At 39.7% G+C, this 18,859-nt stretch overlaps 1 protein-coding gene across 9 annotated transcripts in view; it reads left to right on the top strand.

The window, feature by feature from the left end:
* The window catches only part of TUT7 (terminal uridylyl transferase 7), a 60,825-nt gene that overhangs the window by 23,047 nt on the left and 18,919 nt on the right, over positions 1 to 18,859 (top strand). For all 9 annotated transcript variants that reach the window (XM_059657065.1, XM_059657060.1, XM_059657067.1 and 6 more), the window contains exons 12-24: positions 394 to 574; positions 2,259 to 3,313; positions 4,242 to 4,392; positions 6,887 to 6,973; positions 8,017 to 8,117; positions 9,780 to 9,837; positions 12,280 to 12,383; positions 14,081 to 14,170; positions 14,586 to 14,699; positions 15,131 to 15,208; positions 15,828 to 16,005; positions 18,384 to 18,431; positions 18,510 to 18,601. In XM_059657065.1, the coding sequence (XP_059513048.1) occupies positions 394 to 574; positions 2,259 to 3,313; positions 4,242 to 4,392; positions 6,887 to 6,973; positions 8,017 to 8,117; positions 9,780 to 9,837; positions 12,280 to 12,383; positions 14,081 to 14,170; positions 14,586 to 14,699; positions 15,131 to 15,208; positions 15,828 to 16,005; positions 18,384 to 18,431; positions 18,510 to 18,601 (2,337 nt within the window). The remainder of the gene's footprint in view (positions 1 to 393; positions 575 to 2,258; positions 3,314 to 4,241; positions 4,393 to 6,886; positions 6,974 to 8,016; positions 8,118 to 9,779; positions 9,838 to 12,279; positions 12,384 to 14,080; positions 14,171 to 14,585; positions 14,700 to 15,130; positions 15,209 to 15,827; positions 16,006 to 18,383; positions 18,432 to 18,509; positions 18,602 to 18,859) is intronic.

Genomic DNA, 18,859 nt, shown 5'->3' with positions numbered 1-18,859 from the left:
ATGCTTTTAGCTGCCGCCCATTTCTGTGTGTAGCATTGTAAAGGTGTCCTCCAGCAGCAGAAACAGGGAGAGCTCAATGAAATAGATGCACAGTTCTCTCCACCTGTCATTAGAACTTCAAAACTAGGAGTACTGTCTGATTACATACAACTGCCTGTCTATTCCTATGATGATGACAAGGTTTTAAAATACTCTAATCCCAGCAGTGTAGTGAAAGAATGCTCTTTTTCTACAAGCAAAATTAAAACTAGAATGTGATTTATCTAAATGGTTGTCAAATTCACATCTTTGCTAAGGTTTTTAAGATTTTAAAAAATTTCATGCTTTTGAATGCTAATTTTTCAAATTGTGCTGACATCTGAAATGCCTGTATTTTCTCTTTGCGATTAATAGGTATCATTAATATTTGATTTAAAACACCAGCCTTCGGTGCCAGTTGGGCAGCTCTGGGTGGAATTGCTTCGATTCTATGCTTTAGAATTTAATTTGGCTGATTTAGTGATAAGTATCCGAGTCAAAGAAATGATATCTCGTGAATCAAAGGATTGGCCCAAAAAGCGCATTGCCATCGAAGGTATCCCAAAATGTTTATCTTTAATTCCCTTTTTATTTTTTAAGGTACCTGTCTAACAGCATGCTTTTTATTTCAGCCTCTTTTCAGTTTCTACATGTAAGGTAGGCCTGACCCCAAAAGTGAAGTAGATAGGATCTTGGCATGCATTACAGTGGTCATTACAAGTAACCAAACTTTTTGTTTTGAAGTGTATTTCTTAAGTGCAGCAATAAGCGCATCTTAATCACTTAAGCAACTAAATAATGGCTGGCTGAGTCCTTGTTTTCTTTGTAAATTGCTTAAAAACTTGAGCCCTTAAAAAGTTTTCTCCCAGTGATGTATGAATCCCCTTTCTTCTTTTAATGTCCTCATTTCCGTATTTTTTAATTGAGTCATTTCATGAATTGTTGATGTTGTTTAGTTTTACAGAGGTTGAGGATAATACTTTTTCTCGTGCAACATAACATTCTTTGCTAGATTCCCCACCATAGAAAAGATAGTTATTTTTGGAATATCTGCAGTAACATTTAGAACTTATTAATGAAAACACTTTTTCTAGTGAGGCTCATTTAATTGAAAACATTGTTTAAAAGACACACTGATGTGGCCCTGGTCAGGTGGCTCAGTTGGTTGGAGTGTCATCCCATACACCAAAAGGTTGCAGGTTCAATTCCCAGTCAGGGCACATACCTAGGCGCAGGTTCATTCCCTGGTCAGAAGCAACCGATTGATGTTTCTCTCTCACCTTGATGGTTTTCTCTCTCTCTCTCTCTTTCTCTCGCTCTCCCCGTCTCTCTGTCTCTGTCTGTCTTTCCTTACCTCCCTCCTTTACTACTCTCCTCCCCCTTCTCTCTCCCTCTCTCTAAAACATATCCTCAGGTGAGGATTAAAAATGAATAAAATAAAAGACACACTGATGTGCCCCATAGACTTCATTAAATGGACTATCTCTTCTCAGCTTTTCAAAGTCAGGCGGTTGAAACCTCTCTAGAAATCTTAATTCTCCTCCTTTAAATAATTTAAAGAATCTCCTAAATGGAATTCTGTTATTTTTGCTTGATTTTTTTCAAGCTTTATATTGCATAAGAGGGTTTTTTTTGCATTTTGCATAAATTCTTTGTACAGTCATAGGGATCTCACCTTTTTAAACCCTCCCCTGCAGTTTCTCTGGCTCAGCTCTTCTGGCCAATTACCTAACCTGCTGGAGTCTAGGGGAGGAGAAAAGATTGAGAGAAGTGGTGTCTCCTCCTGGTGCCTCCCTCTCGCCCCTGAATTCAGCCCAGCCAGTTCAGTGATGGGGCTTCCCAGGGCAGAAGAGTGGAGGTAAGCTGTACAAACCACACAGCCTGGCTGAGTGGGGAGGCAGAGCACTTAGCAGAACCTGGTGGAAAGCCCTCTCTTCCCCAGGCACAAAAGCCACACTCAGGACATCTTTTTTATCCCCACAGTCATAGAACAAAATAGGGAAGGGGTACTGGTTCAGAACAGAATGGGTTCTCTTCATAGAGCAGATATTTAAGGAAACATTTCTTTTTGTTCTTAAACTCTAATCTTCTTACTCCCCATCTCCAAGTTTTTAAAAGCATAGTTAAGATACATGCTGAATTTTACAATTGTTCATTTGTTGTCTATTTTTATCTGAGCAGGCTAATTTTTAAAACATGTAATACAAATGTATGCAATGGATTTTTCTTTTTCGTTCCAGATCCCTACTCTGTTAAAAGGAATGTGGCAAGAACCCTAAATAGTCAACCTGTGTTTGAATACATACTTCATTGTTTAAGAACAACATATAAATATTTTGCTCTCCCACACAAAATTACAAAATCTAGCCTTTCGAAGCCTCTGAGTACTGTTACATGTTCAGAACATTCTAAAGAAGTAGCAAAGCATGCTCCAGATTTACAAGCAAAAAATGATAAACTCGAAAAGTCAGTTGTTGCTCAAGGTCCCAGTGCTCCCAGTTCAGCTGTAAATACCTGCACAGCACAGCCAGTTACTCTTAAAGAGACTGCTGAAAGTTTTGGAAGCCCACCAACAGAGGGAACAGGAAGCACAGACATCAGTGTCCACCTGGGAAACACAGGTTGTATCAAGGTAGAAGTTAGTTGTGATAATCATGAGGATGTTAATGTACACCATGGAGAAACTGGAGGTAAAACTGAGAAAGAAAAAATTGGAAGGGAGGGCAAGCATCCTTTGACTGCTGATGCTCGAGATTTAAGCAGCAGCAAACGTGGAGAGCCTCTGACCTCTGGTAGCACAAGAAATACTAAGACAGATTGCACTTTGGATGTAGAAGGCTTCCAAAGCTCTATAGCTAAAGAATGCGATGGATTTGCTACTTTAGATAATGACGTAGATGTTGATGAAGAAAGCTTAGATGTTGATGAACTAGAAGACTCTCTAAGCCACTTTGCCCCTTTAAGACGGAGTCAGCCCTCAGGAGTCATTCACTCTGATGAAGAGGAGGAGGAGGGCATTACCCGAAAAGAAGATGAGGACAATGGTGCTAATGAAGATGGGTTAGACAATGCCTACACTGGATCAGGGGATGAGGATGCCCTATCTGAAGAGGATGAGGAGGTAGGCGAGTCTAAGTATGAAGACTCGAAAGAATGTGGAAAAGATGTGGATGGAGCTCTACTAACAGAACTTAATAAAATCAGTCTTAAGGAGGAAAATGTATGTGAAGAAAATTCAACCATGGATCCATCTAACTACTATGAATTTAGTAAGCTCACCTTCACCAAAGGCAAGGTAGGTAATCAGTGCCAGTCTTAGACATAGAACTGGGAGACTTGAAACAGTTGTAATGCATGTGATTACAATTTTATGTACTAGAACAGGGCACTCCCCATTTTGGTAGTGGTTATTGAGTTGGTCTGCAACTCCAGTACTGGTCCACTTTGCTCCTTAGTCTCATGGGAATTTGCACAGGAGAAAGGGAATGCTGTTGGTAGTGAAAATAACTGCCTTTTCCTCTTGAGTATGCCATCCAGGTGTCCCCACCTGAGATAGCTTGGAATGGCTGCACTTTATATTTTCACTAGAGGCCCAGTGCACGAATTCATGCACCAGTGGAGTCCCTCAGCCTGGCCTGTGGGATAGGGCTGAAACTGGCTCTCCAACATTCCCCAAGGGGTCCTGGATTGTGAGAGGGTGCAGGCCAGGTTGATGGACCCCACAGGTGCACAGGGCCGGGAAGGGATGCAAGAGGTTGGCCAGCCAGGGAAGGACCACAGAAGGGCTCCAGGACATTTCTGGCCCGTCTCACCCAGTCCCAATCGGCAGGACCCCAGCAGCAAGCTAACCTACCAGTCAGAGTGTCTGCCCCCTGGTGGTCAGTGCATGTCATAACGAGCAATTGAGTGGCCTTACCATATCATTAGCATATTATGCTTTGATTGGTTGAATGGACGACCAGACAACCAGACACTTAGCATATTAGGCTTTTATTATATAGGAGGATTCCTGTGGAATGTGAAGAGTAGAATGTGTACTTTAAAAAAAAGAAAAAGATTTAGCTGATCGATGTTTCTCTCTCACCGATCTTTCTAACTCTCTATCCCTCTCCCTCTTTGTAAAAAATCAATAAAATATATTTTTAAAAAAAGATTTACGGCCCCTTTATTTGGCAAATAATGTTTTATCTTAAGTCTTGTTTTGTTTTGCCTTCCTCCTGCAGTCTCCTACAGTAGTGTGCAATTTATGCAAACGAGAGGGTCATCTAAAGAAGGACTGCCCTGAAGACTTCAAAAGAATCCAGCTGGAACCTTTGCCACCATTGACACCCAAATTTACAAGTATCCTAGATCAAGTTTGTATCCAGTGTTATAGTAAGTTGTTAACATTTCTTTTGATTTGTTAAATTGATGTTTTCTCAAGAGTCACCTGAATCACTAACCTTCTAACTTCTTTATAGGAACTAAATCTGTTCTGTTCCCCATTGTATCCAGTGTTCTTTGTATCCTGTTCTATTTGGGACACATAATAAATAATTGCTAAAGACAGGAAGGAGAATCTTTAAAGGCTTAAGATTAGAGTACTATTATTTCCCAAGTGGAATTTCTTGAAATGTGTTTCTAGGTACAGTTAATAGTATCTGTATATATAAAAGCCTAAGTGACTGTTACAACTGGATGACGAAGGTCCTATGATGTGCACTGACCACTAGGGGGCAGACGCTCAATGCAGGAGCTGCCCCTAGTGGTGAGTGCGCTGCCACAGCCAACCTCACACAGTCACTTCCCCCAGCTGGCCGGCCTGTCCCGATCGGCCCCTATTGACCCTGATCACCAGGCCAAGGGACGTCCCCCCCACCCCCACCCCCACCCCCCCCCCCCTGCAAAAATTTGTGCACTGGGCCTCTAGTTTTGTGATAAGAAATATTTTATGGGTCAAATAGGGAATAACTCTACTTACTGTTCCCTCGGAGAACACAGGGCACAGTAGCATAATAAAGGCTTTTGATAAATGTTATGGTGAAGAATTTATTTAACTCTTTAATCCCAATTTCCAAAATTGAGCATAGAATACTTTTGGTTAACACTAATTAATAGCCTACATAACAGCACTTTAAGAAACATTGGTTTTGGGATGCACTGGTATGCAGAGGTTTAAATTTATACTAAGAAGAATCTTTTAAAGGAAAGGGATGCAGCTACTTAGAGAAGAACTGGAAGCATCACGGTGCTACATCTTGAGGTGTCTGTGCTAAAAGATGGCCATTCCTAACAAGTGATTTACTTTTTAAGCCTTTTTGGAGTTTATAACCTATGAAAGGAAATTGTAGGTCCTTCTTGAATATATACACTGAGTGGCCAGATTATTATGACCACCTGACGTTTGTAAGCAAATTAGCTATAATTTCGCGCTGAAGTTGCTAGAGGGCCAGACAATTATAAATAGGGAAGCAGGTTGTTTACCACAACAGTAGAAGTGATTTTTTTTCTGAAGATATGGCTAAACAACGTGATTTAACAGCCTTTGAACATGGGATATATACACTGAGTGGCCAGATTATTATGACCACCCATCAGTTCTTCGTTGGGCCACCTTTTGCCTTCAATACTGTGGCGATTCTTCTTGGCATTGACTCCACGAGATGTTGAAAGGTGATGCGAGGAATCTGGCACCATGCCTGATGAATAGCACTGTCCAGTTCTGTGAGATTTGATGGTTGTGGAACCAGCTGCCTCATGGCTCTTTTAACTCCGTCCCACAAATGCACAATTGGATTGAGATCTGGTGATTGTGGGGGCCACCTAAGCAAGTTAAAGTCTCCCTCATGTTCTTGAAACCACTTCTGCACAATACGAGCACCGTGGCATGGCGCATTATCTTGTTGGAAGACACCATCTCCATTGGGATACACCATCAACATGATAGGATGAACTTGATCAGCAACAATACTTAGGTATGTTGTGCTATTCAGATGTTGTTCCACATGAATTAAAGGGCCCAAATCATGCCAGGAAAACATGCCCCAAACCATAACAGTGCCCCCACCAGCTTGAAGGGTTGTACTCACGCATGTAGGGTGCATGCTTTCTTGCTGTTTCTGCCAAATTCTCACTCTGCCATCTGCATGATGCAACTGGAAACGTGATTCATCGGACCACATGACTTTTTTTCAATGCTCGAATGTCCAACCCTTGTGCGAATTGGAGATGTTTTATCTTGGTAACTGCAGACAGCAAAGGTGTTCGAACAGGCCTTTGGCTTCCATCTTCCATACGATGCAATGTACGGCTAATTTGCCTACAAATCTCAGGTGGTCATAATAATCTGGCCACCCAGAGAGAGTGTGTGTGTGTGTGTGTGTGTGTGTGTGTATCCATCCCACGTTCAAAGGCTGTTAAATCGCGTTGTTTACCCATATCCTCAGGAAAAAATCACTTCTGTCATGGTAAACAACCTGCTTCCCTATTTATAATGGTCTGGCCCTCTAGCAACTTCAGCGCGAAATTATAGATAATTTGCCTACAAACGTCAGGTGGTCATAATAATCTGGCCACTCAGTGTATATATGCACATGCTCACAAACTTTTGTGTGCACCCTCTGGAAGAGTTTCCTGAAGGCTGCCCTTTGGAGAACTCTGGGTCTCTGAAAGGCAGTACTTCTCAGATTAGTTTCCATTTCAGAAGCAGTTCTTGGTGATAGATCTTTTTTTAAAGGCATCTTCTTTATTTTACATGCTTTCTACTGAGAAGACACAAAACTTAGGGTGTGTTTTTTCTGTAAGCCTTTTAGGTTTCATTTTATTAAAAATATAGTTTTCAGAGAATGTGAACATCTTTGTTTCTGATGTTTCTCTTTATTTAAAACAGAGGATTTTTCTCCAACTATTTTAGAAGATCAAGCTCGTGAACATATTCGGCAAAACCTAGAAAGTTTCATAAGACAGGAGTTTCCAGGTAACTAACTTTTTACCTTTAAGAAAAGAAGGGTAGGGTGACCTTCCTTCAGAAAGCATCCATGTGTTACAGTCACGTTAATTTTGAGAAAGAGAACGTAATCTTGCAGTGAAGGGGACAGGGCTTCAGTGTGTAGCATGCATAGGGTGGCCATTGGTCGGCTCAGTCCTAGCTTCCCAACAGAGAAGACAGCTGTCATGTAGGATTTCCTCTCAGCAGATGCCACGAAGTGAATTTCATTGAGGACTATGTTTAGAGTCAAAGTTCACACCTCTAAAAAGTCAATTTATTTAGAAAGTAGTAAGCTTACAGTATTAAATATGTTTAGGAGATCCACATTTTCCTCAAAATGTCCTTACATTTTTTTTTTTAAATATATTTTATTGATTTTTTAGAGAGAGGAAGGGAGAGAGATAGAGTTAGAAACATCGATGAGAGAGAAACATCGATCAGGTGCCTCCTGCACATCTCCCACTGGGGATGTGCTCGCAACCCAGGTACATGCCCTTGACCGGAATCGAACCTGGGACCTTTCAGTCCGCAGGCCGACGCTCTATCCACTGAGCCAAACTGGTTTCGGCTATTTTTTATTTTTTATTTTATTTTATTGATTTCAGAGGGGAAGGGAGAGGGAGAGAGAGATAGAAACATCAGTGATGAGAGAGAATCCTTGATCGCTGCCTCCTGCATACCCCACACTGGGGATCGAGCCTGCAACCTGGGTATGTGCCCTAACTGGGAATTGAACCATGACCTTCTGGTTTATAGGTCAACACTCAATGACTGAGCCACGCTGACCAGGCAATATCCTTACATTTAAGAATAAAGTGGTACTTGGTAATCTTTCATGCTATGTACAACTTGTATTTATTTAAGGTAAAGTTAGAGAGAAAAATATAATAAATGACTGATTAATAAGGACATAATTAGGTGATTAATATAAGATAGTTAACTGGATATTTTGATTTGTGAGAGGGACCTTTTGATCCAAAAAGTAAATGTAATCAGGTAATTAATTATTACTTTTCATATATCCCTAACAGGAACTAAATTGAGCTTGTTTGGCTCTTCCAAAAATGGATTTGGGTTCAAACAGAGTGATCTTGACGTCTGTATGACAATTAATGGACTTGAAACTGCTGAGGTACAGTGACCACATATACTTCCATTTGCTGTGGCAGAGTGATTTGATAACTTTGACAGTCTAGCTTGGTGTTCTCCAAATTTATCAGGGCACAGTCTGGCCAAATATAGTAAGAAGTTTAGAGTGGATGTAAGGGTTAGAAAGTCTTATACTTTCAACTTGGAGTACAAAGTGAATTTGAAAACAACTTCTGGGAATTCTAGAAAGCCAAGCCAGCGTCTCCAGTGTCTCATTGGCATAGCAGCTAGGCTTAGATTAGCAGGCAGTAATGTGGTATAATGATAAGAGTACTGAACTTGTCCAGTGACCTGGATTCAAGACAAACTTGGTTTTATCAGTCCCTATACATGTGGTGTTTGGTTGATAATCTACAAAATGGAAATGGTAATTCTGGTCCTTTTGCTTCAGGAGATTGTTACGCATATCAGCCTGGATCATGTATGTATGTCAGGAGTCAGCAAACACTGCGGTCCACGGGCTAAATTCTGCCTACTCCCTGTTTTATAAATACAGTTTCATTAGAACATAGCCACACCCCTTCAGTTATGTATACTCTACTGCCACTTTCACTCTAACTGCAGAACTGAGTAGTTGCAACAGACCATAAGATCCACAAAACAAAAGGTTTGCCAGCTCTGGTGAAGATGAAGTAAAAATACTGTGAAAAGGTATAAAATCTGATTAGTACCAAATCCCTACTCTTAAAAAGATTTTTTAGCAACAGTGCAAATACTATATATCAACATGAGTGATGCTGCTGTTGCCCAAGATCTTTTTATGCCCTCTCTTAGTTTCAAGTCTGTCTTTTGAGGATGTATCTGATTTGGGAAAATAGCAAAGTTATCAGGCCCAACTTTGCTGAATAAGGTAGATAAGTAATATTGGGATCGATACCTAGAATGACCTTAATGTACATCATCAAGATGGAATTTTTACATGATTTATAAACTAGTTTTGAAGGCATTTCTAAAATAAAATTTCACTGTATTGTGGGACATATATAACCTTCAAAAAGACCTATGTTGGAAAGGGTCAGCCGAAATTTTTTTTTTTTTTTTGGCACCCTTGACCAGAATCGAACCTGGGACCCTTCAGTCTGCAGGCCGACACTCTATCCACTGAGCCAAACCAGTCAGGGCCAGCCGAAATATTTTTAAGTATGATCTTTTAGAAATATTCATATTTGCCGTATGACTTTCATTTTGTACATTATATTTTTGTTTAGTCCTATGGAAAAATAATGTGAGCTTAATCACTCTCCACAGCAGTCATTCAGCTCTTAATGAAACAATAATGAAGGGCTACCCAGAATGAATTAGGGCATAGAAGCTCCCTCTTATTTATGCTGGCACATAGGGTACTTCTTGGTGACATAATTACCCAGAGGGAAAAATGGAGGTCCTCACTGGTTCAGAGACTTTTTTGGAGGCTCCAATTTCAGCCTCTGTTGAGCCTCCAAAAGCAATTAGTTAAGTAGGCTGTATTTGGGGGAAGGGGGTTATCTTTAGGATATTTGCTATGGATACTAATTAATGCTCACCTAAAAGGGGGAAAAAATGAGGTGAAATTAATTTCATTATTCTGAAGGTACTAAAAACTATAACTAAATTAGAAACCTATCTTGCATTTTTGGTTCAGTACTTTATGCCATTTTTGTTACAGGGATTGGACTGTATAAGAACTATTGAAGAATTGGCCAGAGTCCTCAAAAAACATTCAGGTATCTCTGTAAATTTTTTCTACATATAGATATAGATTTATTGATTTACAAGCAAAAGTTTATTTAGAAAATCAGAGGTAGAAATGAGCCATGGAGGAAGTGAGCTAGCTGGGCTGCATGGGCTCAGGAAATAAGCTACAGAGGCAAAAGAATGGCCGTTGGAGTTTAGGAAAAGTAAAGAAAGAAACACACCTAAAGGAAGAGGGCGCGGTCAGAGAGAGAGAAGAAGAGAGTCCTAAAAATATTTTTGTCTTTTTTTAAAGACTGGCCCTTTTTTTTTTTTTTTTTTTAATTATTATTCAGAGAGGAAGGGAGAGGAAGAGAAAGATAGAAACATCAGTGATGAGAGAGAATCATTGATTGGCTGCCTCCTGCACGCCCCCTACTGGGGATCGAGCCTACAACCTGGGTATGTGCCCTTGACCAGAATCAAACCTCGGACTCTTTCCGAAACCGGTTTGGCTCAGTGGATGGAGTGTCGGCTTGCGGACTGGGGGGTCCCAGGTTCGATTCCGGTCAAGGGCATGTACGTGGATTGCGGGCACATCCCCAGTGGGAGATGTGCAGGAGGCAGCTGATCCATGTTTCTCTCTCATCGATGTTTCTGGCTCTCTATCTCTCTCCCTTCCTCTCTGTAAAATATCAATAGAATATGTTAAAAAAAAAAAAAAAAACCTGGGACCCTTTAGTCCGCAGGCCTATCTATGCTCTATCCACTAAGCTAAACCAGTTAAGGCTATTTTCATCTTTTTATTAGTATTTTGCATAGTTAGAATTTAATGCCAATAAAACAGCATCATGGCTTATGTATATTATGTTTGTAGAATTGGTGTCTTATTAATATTAATAAGTATTAAATAACTTCTGAGGAGAGAGTGGGAAATTGTTGCATAGGGGAGATTAGTGGAAAAGATGGGTTTGTTCTGATCTCAAATGATAATGAATATGATTTGAAAAGAATAGGAAGAGAAGTCTTTCCTTAGAATGGAGTATAGTATATTTTGGAGAACAGTGAGAAGATTGACACATTTAGAGAGGAGTTTCAAGTGGAAACTATTAGGAGATAAGGTAAAGTCTGTAGATATTAAGAAGCCACTGAAGCTTCTTCAGGAGAGGAGGAACCCAATAAAAGCATAACTTGAGGTTTTTAGGCAACTAGCATAGTCTCTGTTGGAGGGTATAACCCAAGGACAGAGCAGAAAGACCTTATCCAGGTCCAAGTGGTCTGAAAAGGAAAAGAAGATCAGAGATTCCAAAGGAAAATTTCTTAGATTTGGTACCTACAAGTAGGAAATAAGTAAGGGTTTAGGCTGATGTCTGGGTACTTGGGAAATGGGAATATTTGCAGAGAACACCAGTGTGGAGGTGTTTAGTTTGCCATGAAGGTATAATCTCCAAGAGGTAGCACTCTAGTAAGAAACTAAAAATATGGAATTGTCAATCAGGATTATAGAACAAAATAGAAGTTTTGCATTGAAAGCCTTAAAGAGAGAGAAGTAGAGAAGCCAAGAAAGAGAAAAGTAAAGAGGCCAAGGGAATTGTTGTTTGAGAGAAATTGAGGACTGCCCTTTAATTTCTGTGTGTAGAAATTAAGGAAGGACACTGAAAAAGGAGCCATTGGAATAAAACCAGGATGTGCTGTGAATAAGTCCTAGAGGATGGGCTTATAAGTGTCATTAAGGTTAACAGTGTCAAGTTCTGGAATGGGAAGTAGGTGGAGAAAAGGCTGTCTACTTTAGAGGCAGTATAGCAGAGTAATTGGCAGGGCGGGGGGGGGGGGGGTCTGGAATCAAACTCTCTTGGTTTTAAATCTTTGCTCCCCCACTTGCTGGCTATGTGATCTCAGAAAGTCACTCAACCTCATTATTAGCAGTCAGTTACTCATCTATAAAGTGGGAATAACAAAAAAGTTAAGTATACATCCATATTGATATCTATAAATAAAAGCCTAAGCAACCGTTATGACCGGTCGCTATGACGTGCACTGACCGCCAGGGGGCATACGTTCAACTCAGGAGCTGCCCCCTGGTGGTCAGTGTGCTCCCACAGCGGGAGCATCGCTCAGCCAGAAGCCGGGCTCATGGCTGGTGGCGGCGGGTGCCTCTCCCACCTCTGTGGCAGTGCCACCAAGCCATTGTCAGGTGCAGCGGGGCTGGGATGAGCGGGAGCATTGCCCAGCCCCAGCTCAGGCTCCTCCCCAGCCAACTGCTGCTTCGCACACTGCTGCATCCCTTGGGGGATGTCAGACTGCCGGTTTCGGTCCGATACCCGTAGGCCCCGTAGGTAGGTCTGACATCCCCCAAGAAGTCCTGGATTGCAAGAGGGAGCAGGTCAGGCTGAGGGACCCCACCAGTGGACGAATCCGTGCACCGGGCCTCTGGTACTCACATAAGAGCTTCTGTGCCCAGCTGTATTTAATGACACTCTCTTGTTTCAACCTAGGACTGAGAAACATCTTGCCTATTACAACAGCAAAGGTGCCAATTGTAAAGTTCTACCATTTGAGAAGTGGTCTGGAAGTGGACATCAGTTTGTATAACACATTGGTAAGATATAGCTGCTTCTCTAGGGAGATTAAGGGAAACAAATGTCTCTTAAGCCATTCATTCCAATGCATTCATTCTTTCAGTAGTTATTAGTGCTTGCTCTGTGCCTGGCAGTGATGTGAGGCTGGGGTATAACAGAGAATTAAGTTAATATTAATATTCATTTGAAATTAGGTCAGAGTGGCAGGTGCTTTTGTTTGGCTTGAACTTTTTTAATTTTGGAGAGAGAGAGAGAGAGAGAGAGAGAGTGTGTGTGTGTGTGTGTGTGTGTGTGTGTGTGTGTGTGTGTATCTGTTTCACACTTGGTTTGTTTCAGGGATTTATGGCACCTCTCTGGCCCCTAAGGGTAATGCCAGGGCAGGTTGGGGGAATCATCTATCTACTTATAGGAAACTGATTATTTTTATTTTACTTAAATTCTTTATTGTTGAAAGTATTACATATGTCTCCTTTTTTCCCCCATTGACCTCTCCCCGGCTGCTCCCACTCCCTAGCACATGACCTCACCCCCTCCCCTACTGTTTGTGTCCATTGGTTATGCTTATATGCATGCATAGAAGTCCTTTGGTTGATCTCTTACACACACACACACACACACACACACACACACACATACATACACATACACACACACCTTCCCTCTGAGCTTTGACTGGTCTGTTCAATGTTTCTACATCTCTGGATCTATTTTTGTTAATCAGTTTAGGTTGTTCATTATATTTAGGAAACTGATTATTTTCATAGCCCTTATTTTTTAGGAATGTTAGCACTAAGGACATCTATCTCTATATATATAAAACCCTAAGTGACTGGTCGACTGTTTGACCAGTTGTTATGATGCGCACTGACCAAAAGGGGGCAGATGCTCAACGCAGGAGCTGCCCCCTGGTAGTCAATGCGCTCCCACAGCAGAAGTACCGCTCAGCTGCCCAACGGGTGCCAGACACTGGGCTCATGCCTGGCGAGCACAGCTTCAGCAGCACGAGCTTCTCTCATCTCCCATCTCCATGGCAGCGCTACCAAGCAGTGGCAGGTGCAGCTTGGCCATGATGAGCGGGAGCAGTGAGCGCCCTGCGCAGGCTCAGGCTCCTCCCAGCCACTTGCCACTTCAGGCACGACTACATCCCTTGGGGGATTTTGACCCGATCCCTGCAACGGGCAGTCCAACATCCCCCGAGGGGCCCTGGGTTGTAAGAGGGTGTAGGCCAGGCTGAGGGACCCCACCAGTGCACACCGGGTCTTCTAGTATTAACATAATGGAAATCATGAAATCAAATGTCATTTACAATTCTTTTTTTTTTTTTAATATGTTTTATTGATTTTACAGAGAAGAAGGGAGAGGGATAGAGAGTTAGAAACTTCGATGAGATAGAAACATCGAACAGCTGCCTCCTACATGCCCCCTGCTGGGGATGTGTCCACAACCAAGGTACATGCCCTTGACCGGAATCGAACCTGGGACCCTTCAGTCCGCAGGCCGACGCTCTATCCACTGAGCCAAACCGGTTAGGGCTCATTTACAATTCTTAATTATTATCTCTTAAGTTATTGAAGCTTATTTGGGGGTAAGAAATAATAGTTTTAGCCTAAGTGTGTTTATTCTAAAATGAATTACAGTGTAAATCTTTTCAGAATATTCTAGCTTAAAACTTTTTCTTCTAAATGATAGCCTTATAGTATAATTTCCTTTTTAACAGGCCCTTCATAACACAAGGCTTTTATTTGCTTATTCAGCCATTGATCCCAGAGTGAAATATTTATGCTATACCATGAAAGTTTTTACAAAGGTGAGTATGCTTTCAGTTGTACCTTATCAGGAAATTTTATTGCATCTTCAGACCTTGTTGAAAACATGTCTTTTTTTTTTTTTTTTTTTTTTTTAAGACTAGCCATGTCAAAAGCTTCTTTTAACTATTTGGGAAGCCCTACTCAGCAAGCTAAAATTTTGTCTTAAATTTTACATGATTATCTGATCTTGCTGTGACTGATTGTTCCACTGCTTTGTTGGGTTCTTTGTTTTATTTGGGGTTTTTTTTTTTTTCATTTTTCTTATTTGGTTTTGTTGGCATATTTTAGCATTTGAAAATGTAATTTTTATATTAATGCCCTGTAAAAGCAATTCCTTTTAGTGATAATAGAATAGCTGCAAGCAGAAAACATTGGTAATCTTTCCTTTGTGATCTTCATTTTCCTTCTCTCCAGATGTGTGATATTGGTGATGCATCCAGAGGCAGCTTATCATCATATGCATATACACTTATGGTGCTATATTTTCTCCAGCAGAGGAAACCACCAGTTATTCCTGTCCTTCAAGAGGTATTAATAAAGTAAATTCTATTTCTTATCTGTAAAGCTGGGTGATATTTTGAGCCTTATTCCTTCTCAAAAATTCTGTGGTTCTGGCCCAGCCAGCATGGCTCAGTGCTTGAGCATCAATCTATGAATCAGGAGGTCATGGTTTGATTCCCGGTCAGGGCACATGCCCAGGGTATGGGCTCAATCCCCAGTGCAGGGCCGGGAGGGTGGGGGGTGGGGGGCGTGCAGGAGGCAGCCAATCAATGATTCCCTGTCATCACTGATGTTTCTATCTCTCTCTCTTCCTCTCTCCCTTTCTCTCTGAAATCAATTAAAATAGGTTTTTGAAAAATTCTCTAGTTCTGTAGTTAAAATTTTAACAATTTTTCTAAAGTTTTGTATCAGTGCATTAAGTTTGTAACCCATACTAATAGTTTAAAAATTAATTGCAGATATACAAAGGTGAAAAGAAACCTGAAATATTTGTTGATGGCTGGAATATTTATTTTTTTGATCAAATAGATGAACTGGTACGTATTCTAATAGTAAAGATTTTTTTCTTACATCCTTGACTAAAAGTTAGCTATACTATGCTGTAGTATAGATAGACGGTCAACAACTATATTATCTTTTGCTATATTTATTTATATATGATAGTAAAAACAAAAAAAATGTATAAAAAAACTAGCATATACAGATGTTTCCTTTGAAGTTGAAAACATTTTTAAGCCAGGTGAATTTTTAGGGACTATATCCAAGTTCTTTAATGCCTAATAATTTCAAATAATTTAGTAGTTTTTTCCAAATAAATGAATATTTGCTCTGTAATTTCTGTACATAACTTGGAAAGACTTATGATTATCACCAGGGCTCTTGAAGTTCATTTCAAGATTCTTCAACTAGCATGCATTCTGAGGTTTGACATTAAAAACCCTGAGGTCTCCCTATCCCAAGTCATAGGGTGAAGATTAATAAACTCAGGTAGGTGGTATTTTAAACTGTAAAAGAAAAGTTATGTAATTACATATTTTGTGTGTTTAAACTAGTTAATTAGAAATAAGCCCATATTTACTTCATAAGATACAAGTGAATATTGACATTAACACTTTACTATAGGGCATGATATCCCTTGTTTTCTTCTGTTTTTAGCCCACCTATTGGCCAGAATATGGAAATAATACAGAATCTGTTGGGCAGCTCTGGTTGGGACTTCTTCGTTTCTACACAGAGGACTTTGATTTTAAAGAACATGTTATTAGCATCAGAAGAAAAAGTCTGCTTACAACTTTTAAGAAACAGTGGACCTCAAAATACATTGTTATTGAAGGTACAAATAAGATCAAAACTTAAAGTTGCTTAGAATGTAGAGTTTGAATTAAGAGGGCATTGTTCTTCATCTCTCCAGGAGGGCAGCCCGGAGCCACTGATTAGGGTGTGCAATGCACCATCCTATTACTGCCTGCGTCAGGTGGAGGCATCTGTTTCCCACCTAAACACTTACTTTTTTTTTCTTCTTTTTTTTTTTATTGCTTAAAGTATTACAAAGAGTATTACATATGTCTCCTTTTTTTTCCCCCCGCCCTTGACAATCCCCTGGCCTCCCCTACCCCCCAGTGTCTTATGTCCATTGGTTATGCTTATATGCGTGCATACAAGTCCTTCGGTTGATCTCTTACCACCCTCCCCCCTCCTGCCCCCCACCCTCCCCGGCCTTCCTGCTGTAGCTAAACACTTACTCTTAAATGATTGATGCCTTTATGTGGATCCTCTCACATTATGTCTTTGGTCACCATGACAGATCTTTTATTATCATTGAACACTTAGTAGATATAAGCCCTAATAAGAGTGAATTTTCAAAATCTTTATTTGCTATTAATGGAGGGGTTTTGCCTATCGGAAGTCATATCACCTAAATAATGTGTTACTCTAGGTCAGCGACTTTCAACCTTTTTCATCTCATGGCACACATAAACTAATTACTAAAATTCTGCAGCACACCAAAAAATATATTTTTGTGTCGATTTGGCAAAAAAAAAAAAAATTGGTATAATTTTGACTCATTCACATCGAATGGCTATTGTGCTGGTTGCTGTCATATTTTTATTTGACAGTTTAAGGGAAAAGAGGTCAGTCCCCCTGACTACGTCAGGTATCGCATGTTTTAAAATTCATGTGGCAACAAATGGGTTGAAAATCGCTGCTCTATGTTAAACTTTTATCTACCTATTGATAGTCTTATAATGTGAAAATATATAAAATGGAATTCAAATCACAATGGATTGATCCCCCTCCAAAAGATTTTGGAGTGGTTTTTGTTTTGTTGTGTTTTTTTGCTTTCTTGAATATGTTTTTAAGCATTTACAGGAAATAATTAAATTAAATATCTACACATTATGTTTCACTTATGAATTATCATGAGTGTAAATTTATTTTAAATCATTTATAAAGTATTTTGATTTAGAAAGCATGCTTTGCCCTAACCAGTTTGGCTCAGTGAATAGAGCGTCGGCCTGCGGACTGAAAGGTCCCAGGTTCGATTCCGGTCAAGGGCATGTACCTTGGTTGCAGGCACATCCCTAGTGGGCAGTGTGCAGGAGGCAGCTGATCGATGTTTCTCTCTCATTGATGTTTCTAACTCTCTATCCTTCTCCCTTCCTCTCTGTGAAAAATCAATAAAATATATATTTAAAAATTAAAAAAATTAAAAAAAATTTTTAGAAAGCATGCTTTATCCCCATTTATTTTATAAACCAGTTTATTCAGATCCCACATACATCTTTGACATCAGCAGGTTTTTCATCCTTCCTACCACTTTCTGGATCATCTAACAAATAGTGTTCCAGAACACAACAGATATCCACTCATCTAAGATGTTTGAGTGAAAATATTTAAGATCATATGGAAATTCTTATATGAAGCCTTTACTAGAAATTGAGATCCAAGTAGCTATTGCCTATGTGTGTTTTAATTTATCACTTGAGTGCATTCTGTGATATCCATGATGAATTATTTTCTAACGTGGTCTTTAAAAAGCTTATTAATTGGTGGGAACATTTAGTGCTAAAATGTTTTAAATATATTTATGACCTCTATATACATTAAAAAACTAGCATTAAATAATCTCAGGCTAATGTTAGTCTTCTCCAAATAGTATTTTATTGTTCAAAATAAAGCAACTCCTCATAATGCGAAAGATTTTATAAGAATTCAAATATAAAGCAACACCCTCTTTTCTGATAGACACTTTTGAGAATAAAACTTGCCTTGTCGCCGAAACCGGTTTGGCTCAGTGGATAGAGCGTCGGCCTGCGGACTGAAAGGTCCCAGGTTCGATTCCGGTCAAGGGCATGTACCTGGGTTGCGGGCATATCCCCAGTAGGAGATGTGCAGGAGGCAGCTGATCGATGTTTCTCGCTCATCGATGTTTCTAACTTTCTATCTCTCTCCCTTCCTCTCTGTAAAAAATCAATAAAATATATTTTTAAAAAAAATAAATAAATAAATAAATAATAAATAAATAAAACTTGCCTTGTAGTTGGGAATATATATTACTTAACTATATAACAAATTTGAAGATCATTAAGAAGGTAGTTATTTAATACTTTTAATAATGATAAATTATGTAACACTTGTTATATAAACCATTTATTGTATGAATAGTGGCATTTTCCATTTGATTATCTTATTCTCATTTTTTTTACTTAGATCCCTTTGATTTGAATCATAATCTTGGAGCTGGATTATCAAGGAAAAGTAAGTTAACTTTGTTTATAAATATTCATGTGATCTCTTTTAATTCACCTACTTGAGCTCTTATTCTTTTCTTTTTAGTGACCAATTTTATAATGAAAGCATTTATTAATGGTAGAAGAGTATTTGGTATTCCAGTCAAAGGATTTCCAAAGGACTACACCTCAAAAATGGTAAGCATCTGTTGGACATAAAATAAAATAAAAAAAAAATTCTGAAAGCCCATATTAAGCATTTAATTTGTACATATTACTTCAGTAATAACTTAAATACTCTGAATATCTGGTGAGTCTAGCCACCAAGATGAACAATTACAACACAAATCCCTAAAAATCCTTTCTAAAACATCCCTGCTCTTGGGGGCTTGCCTGAGGTGGGAATGGTGGGGTGGGGAAGGGGGGATCAATTGGAGAAAAAGGAGACATATGTAA

This window comes from Myotis daubentonii, chromosome 11 (genome assembly GCF_963259705.1).
Source record: "Myotis daubentonii chromosome 11, mMyoDau2.1, whole genome shotgun sequence".
NCBI classification, from domain to species: Eukaryota; Metazoa; Chordata; class Mammalia; order Chiroptera; family Vespertilionidae; genus Myotis; species Myotis daubentonii.
Note: the sequence above shows the minus strand (reverse complement) of the source record. Positions and strands in the feature narration are given on the sequence as shown.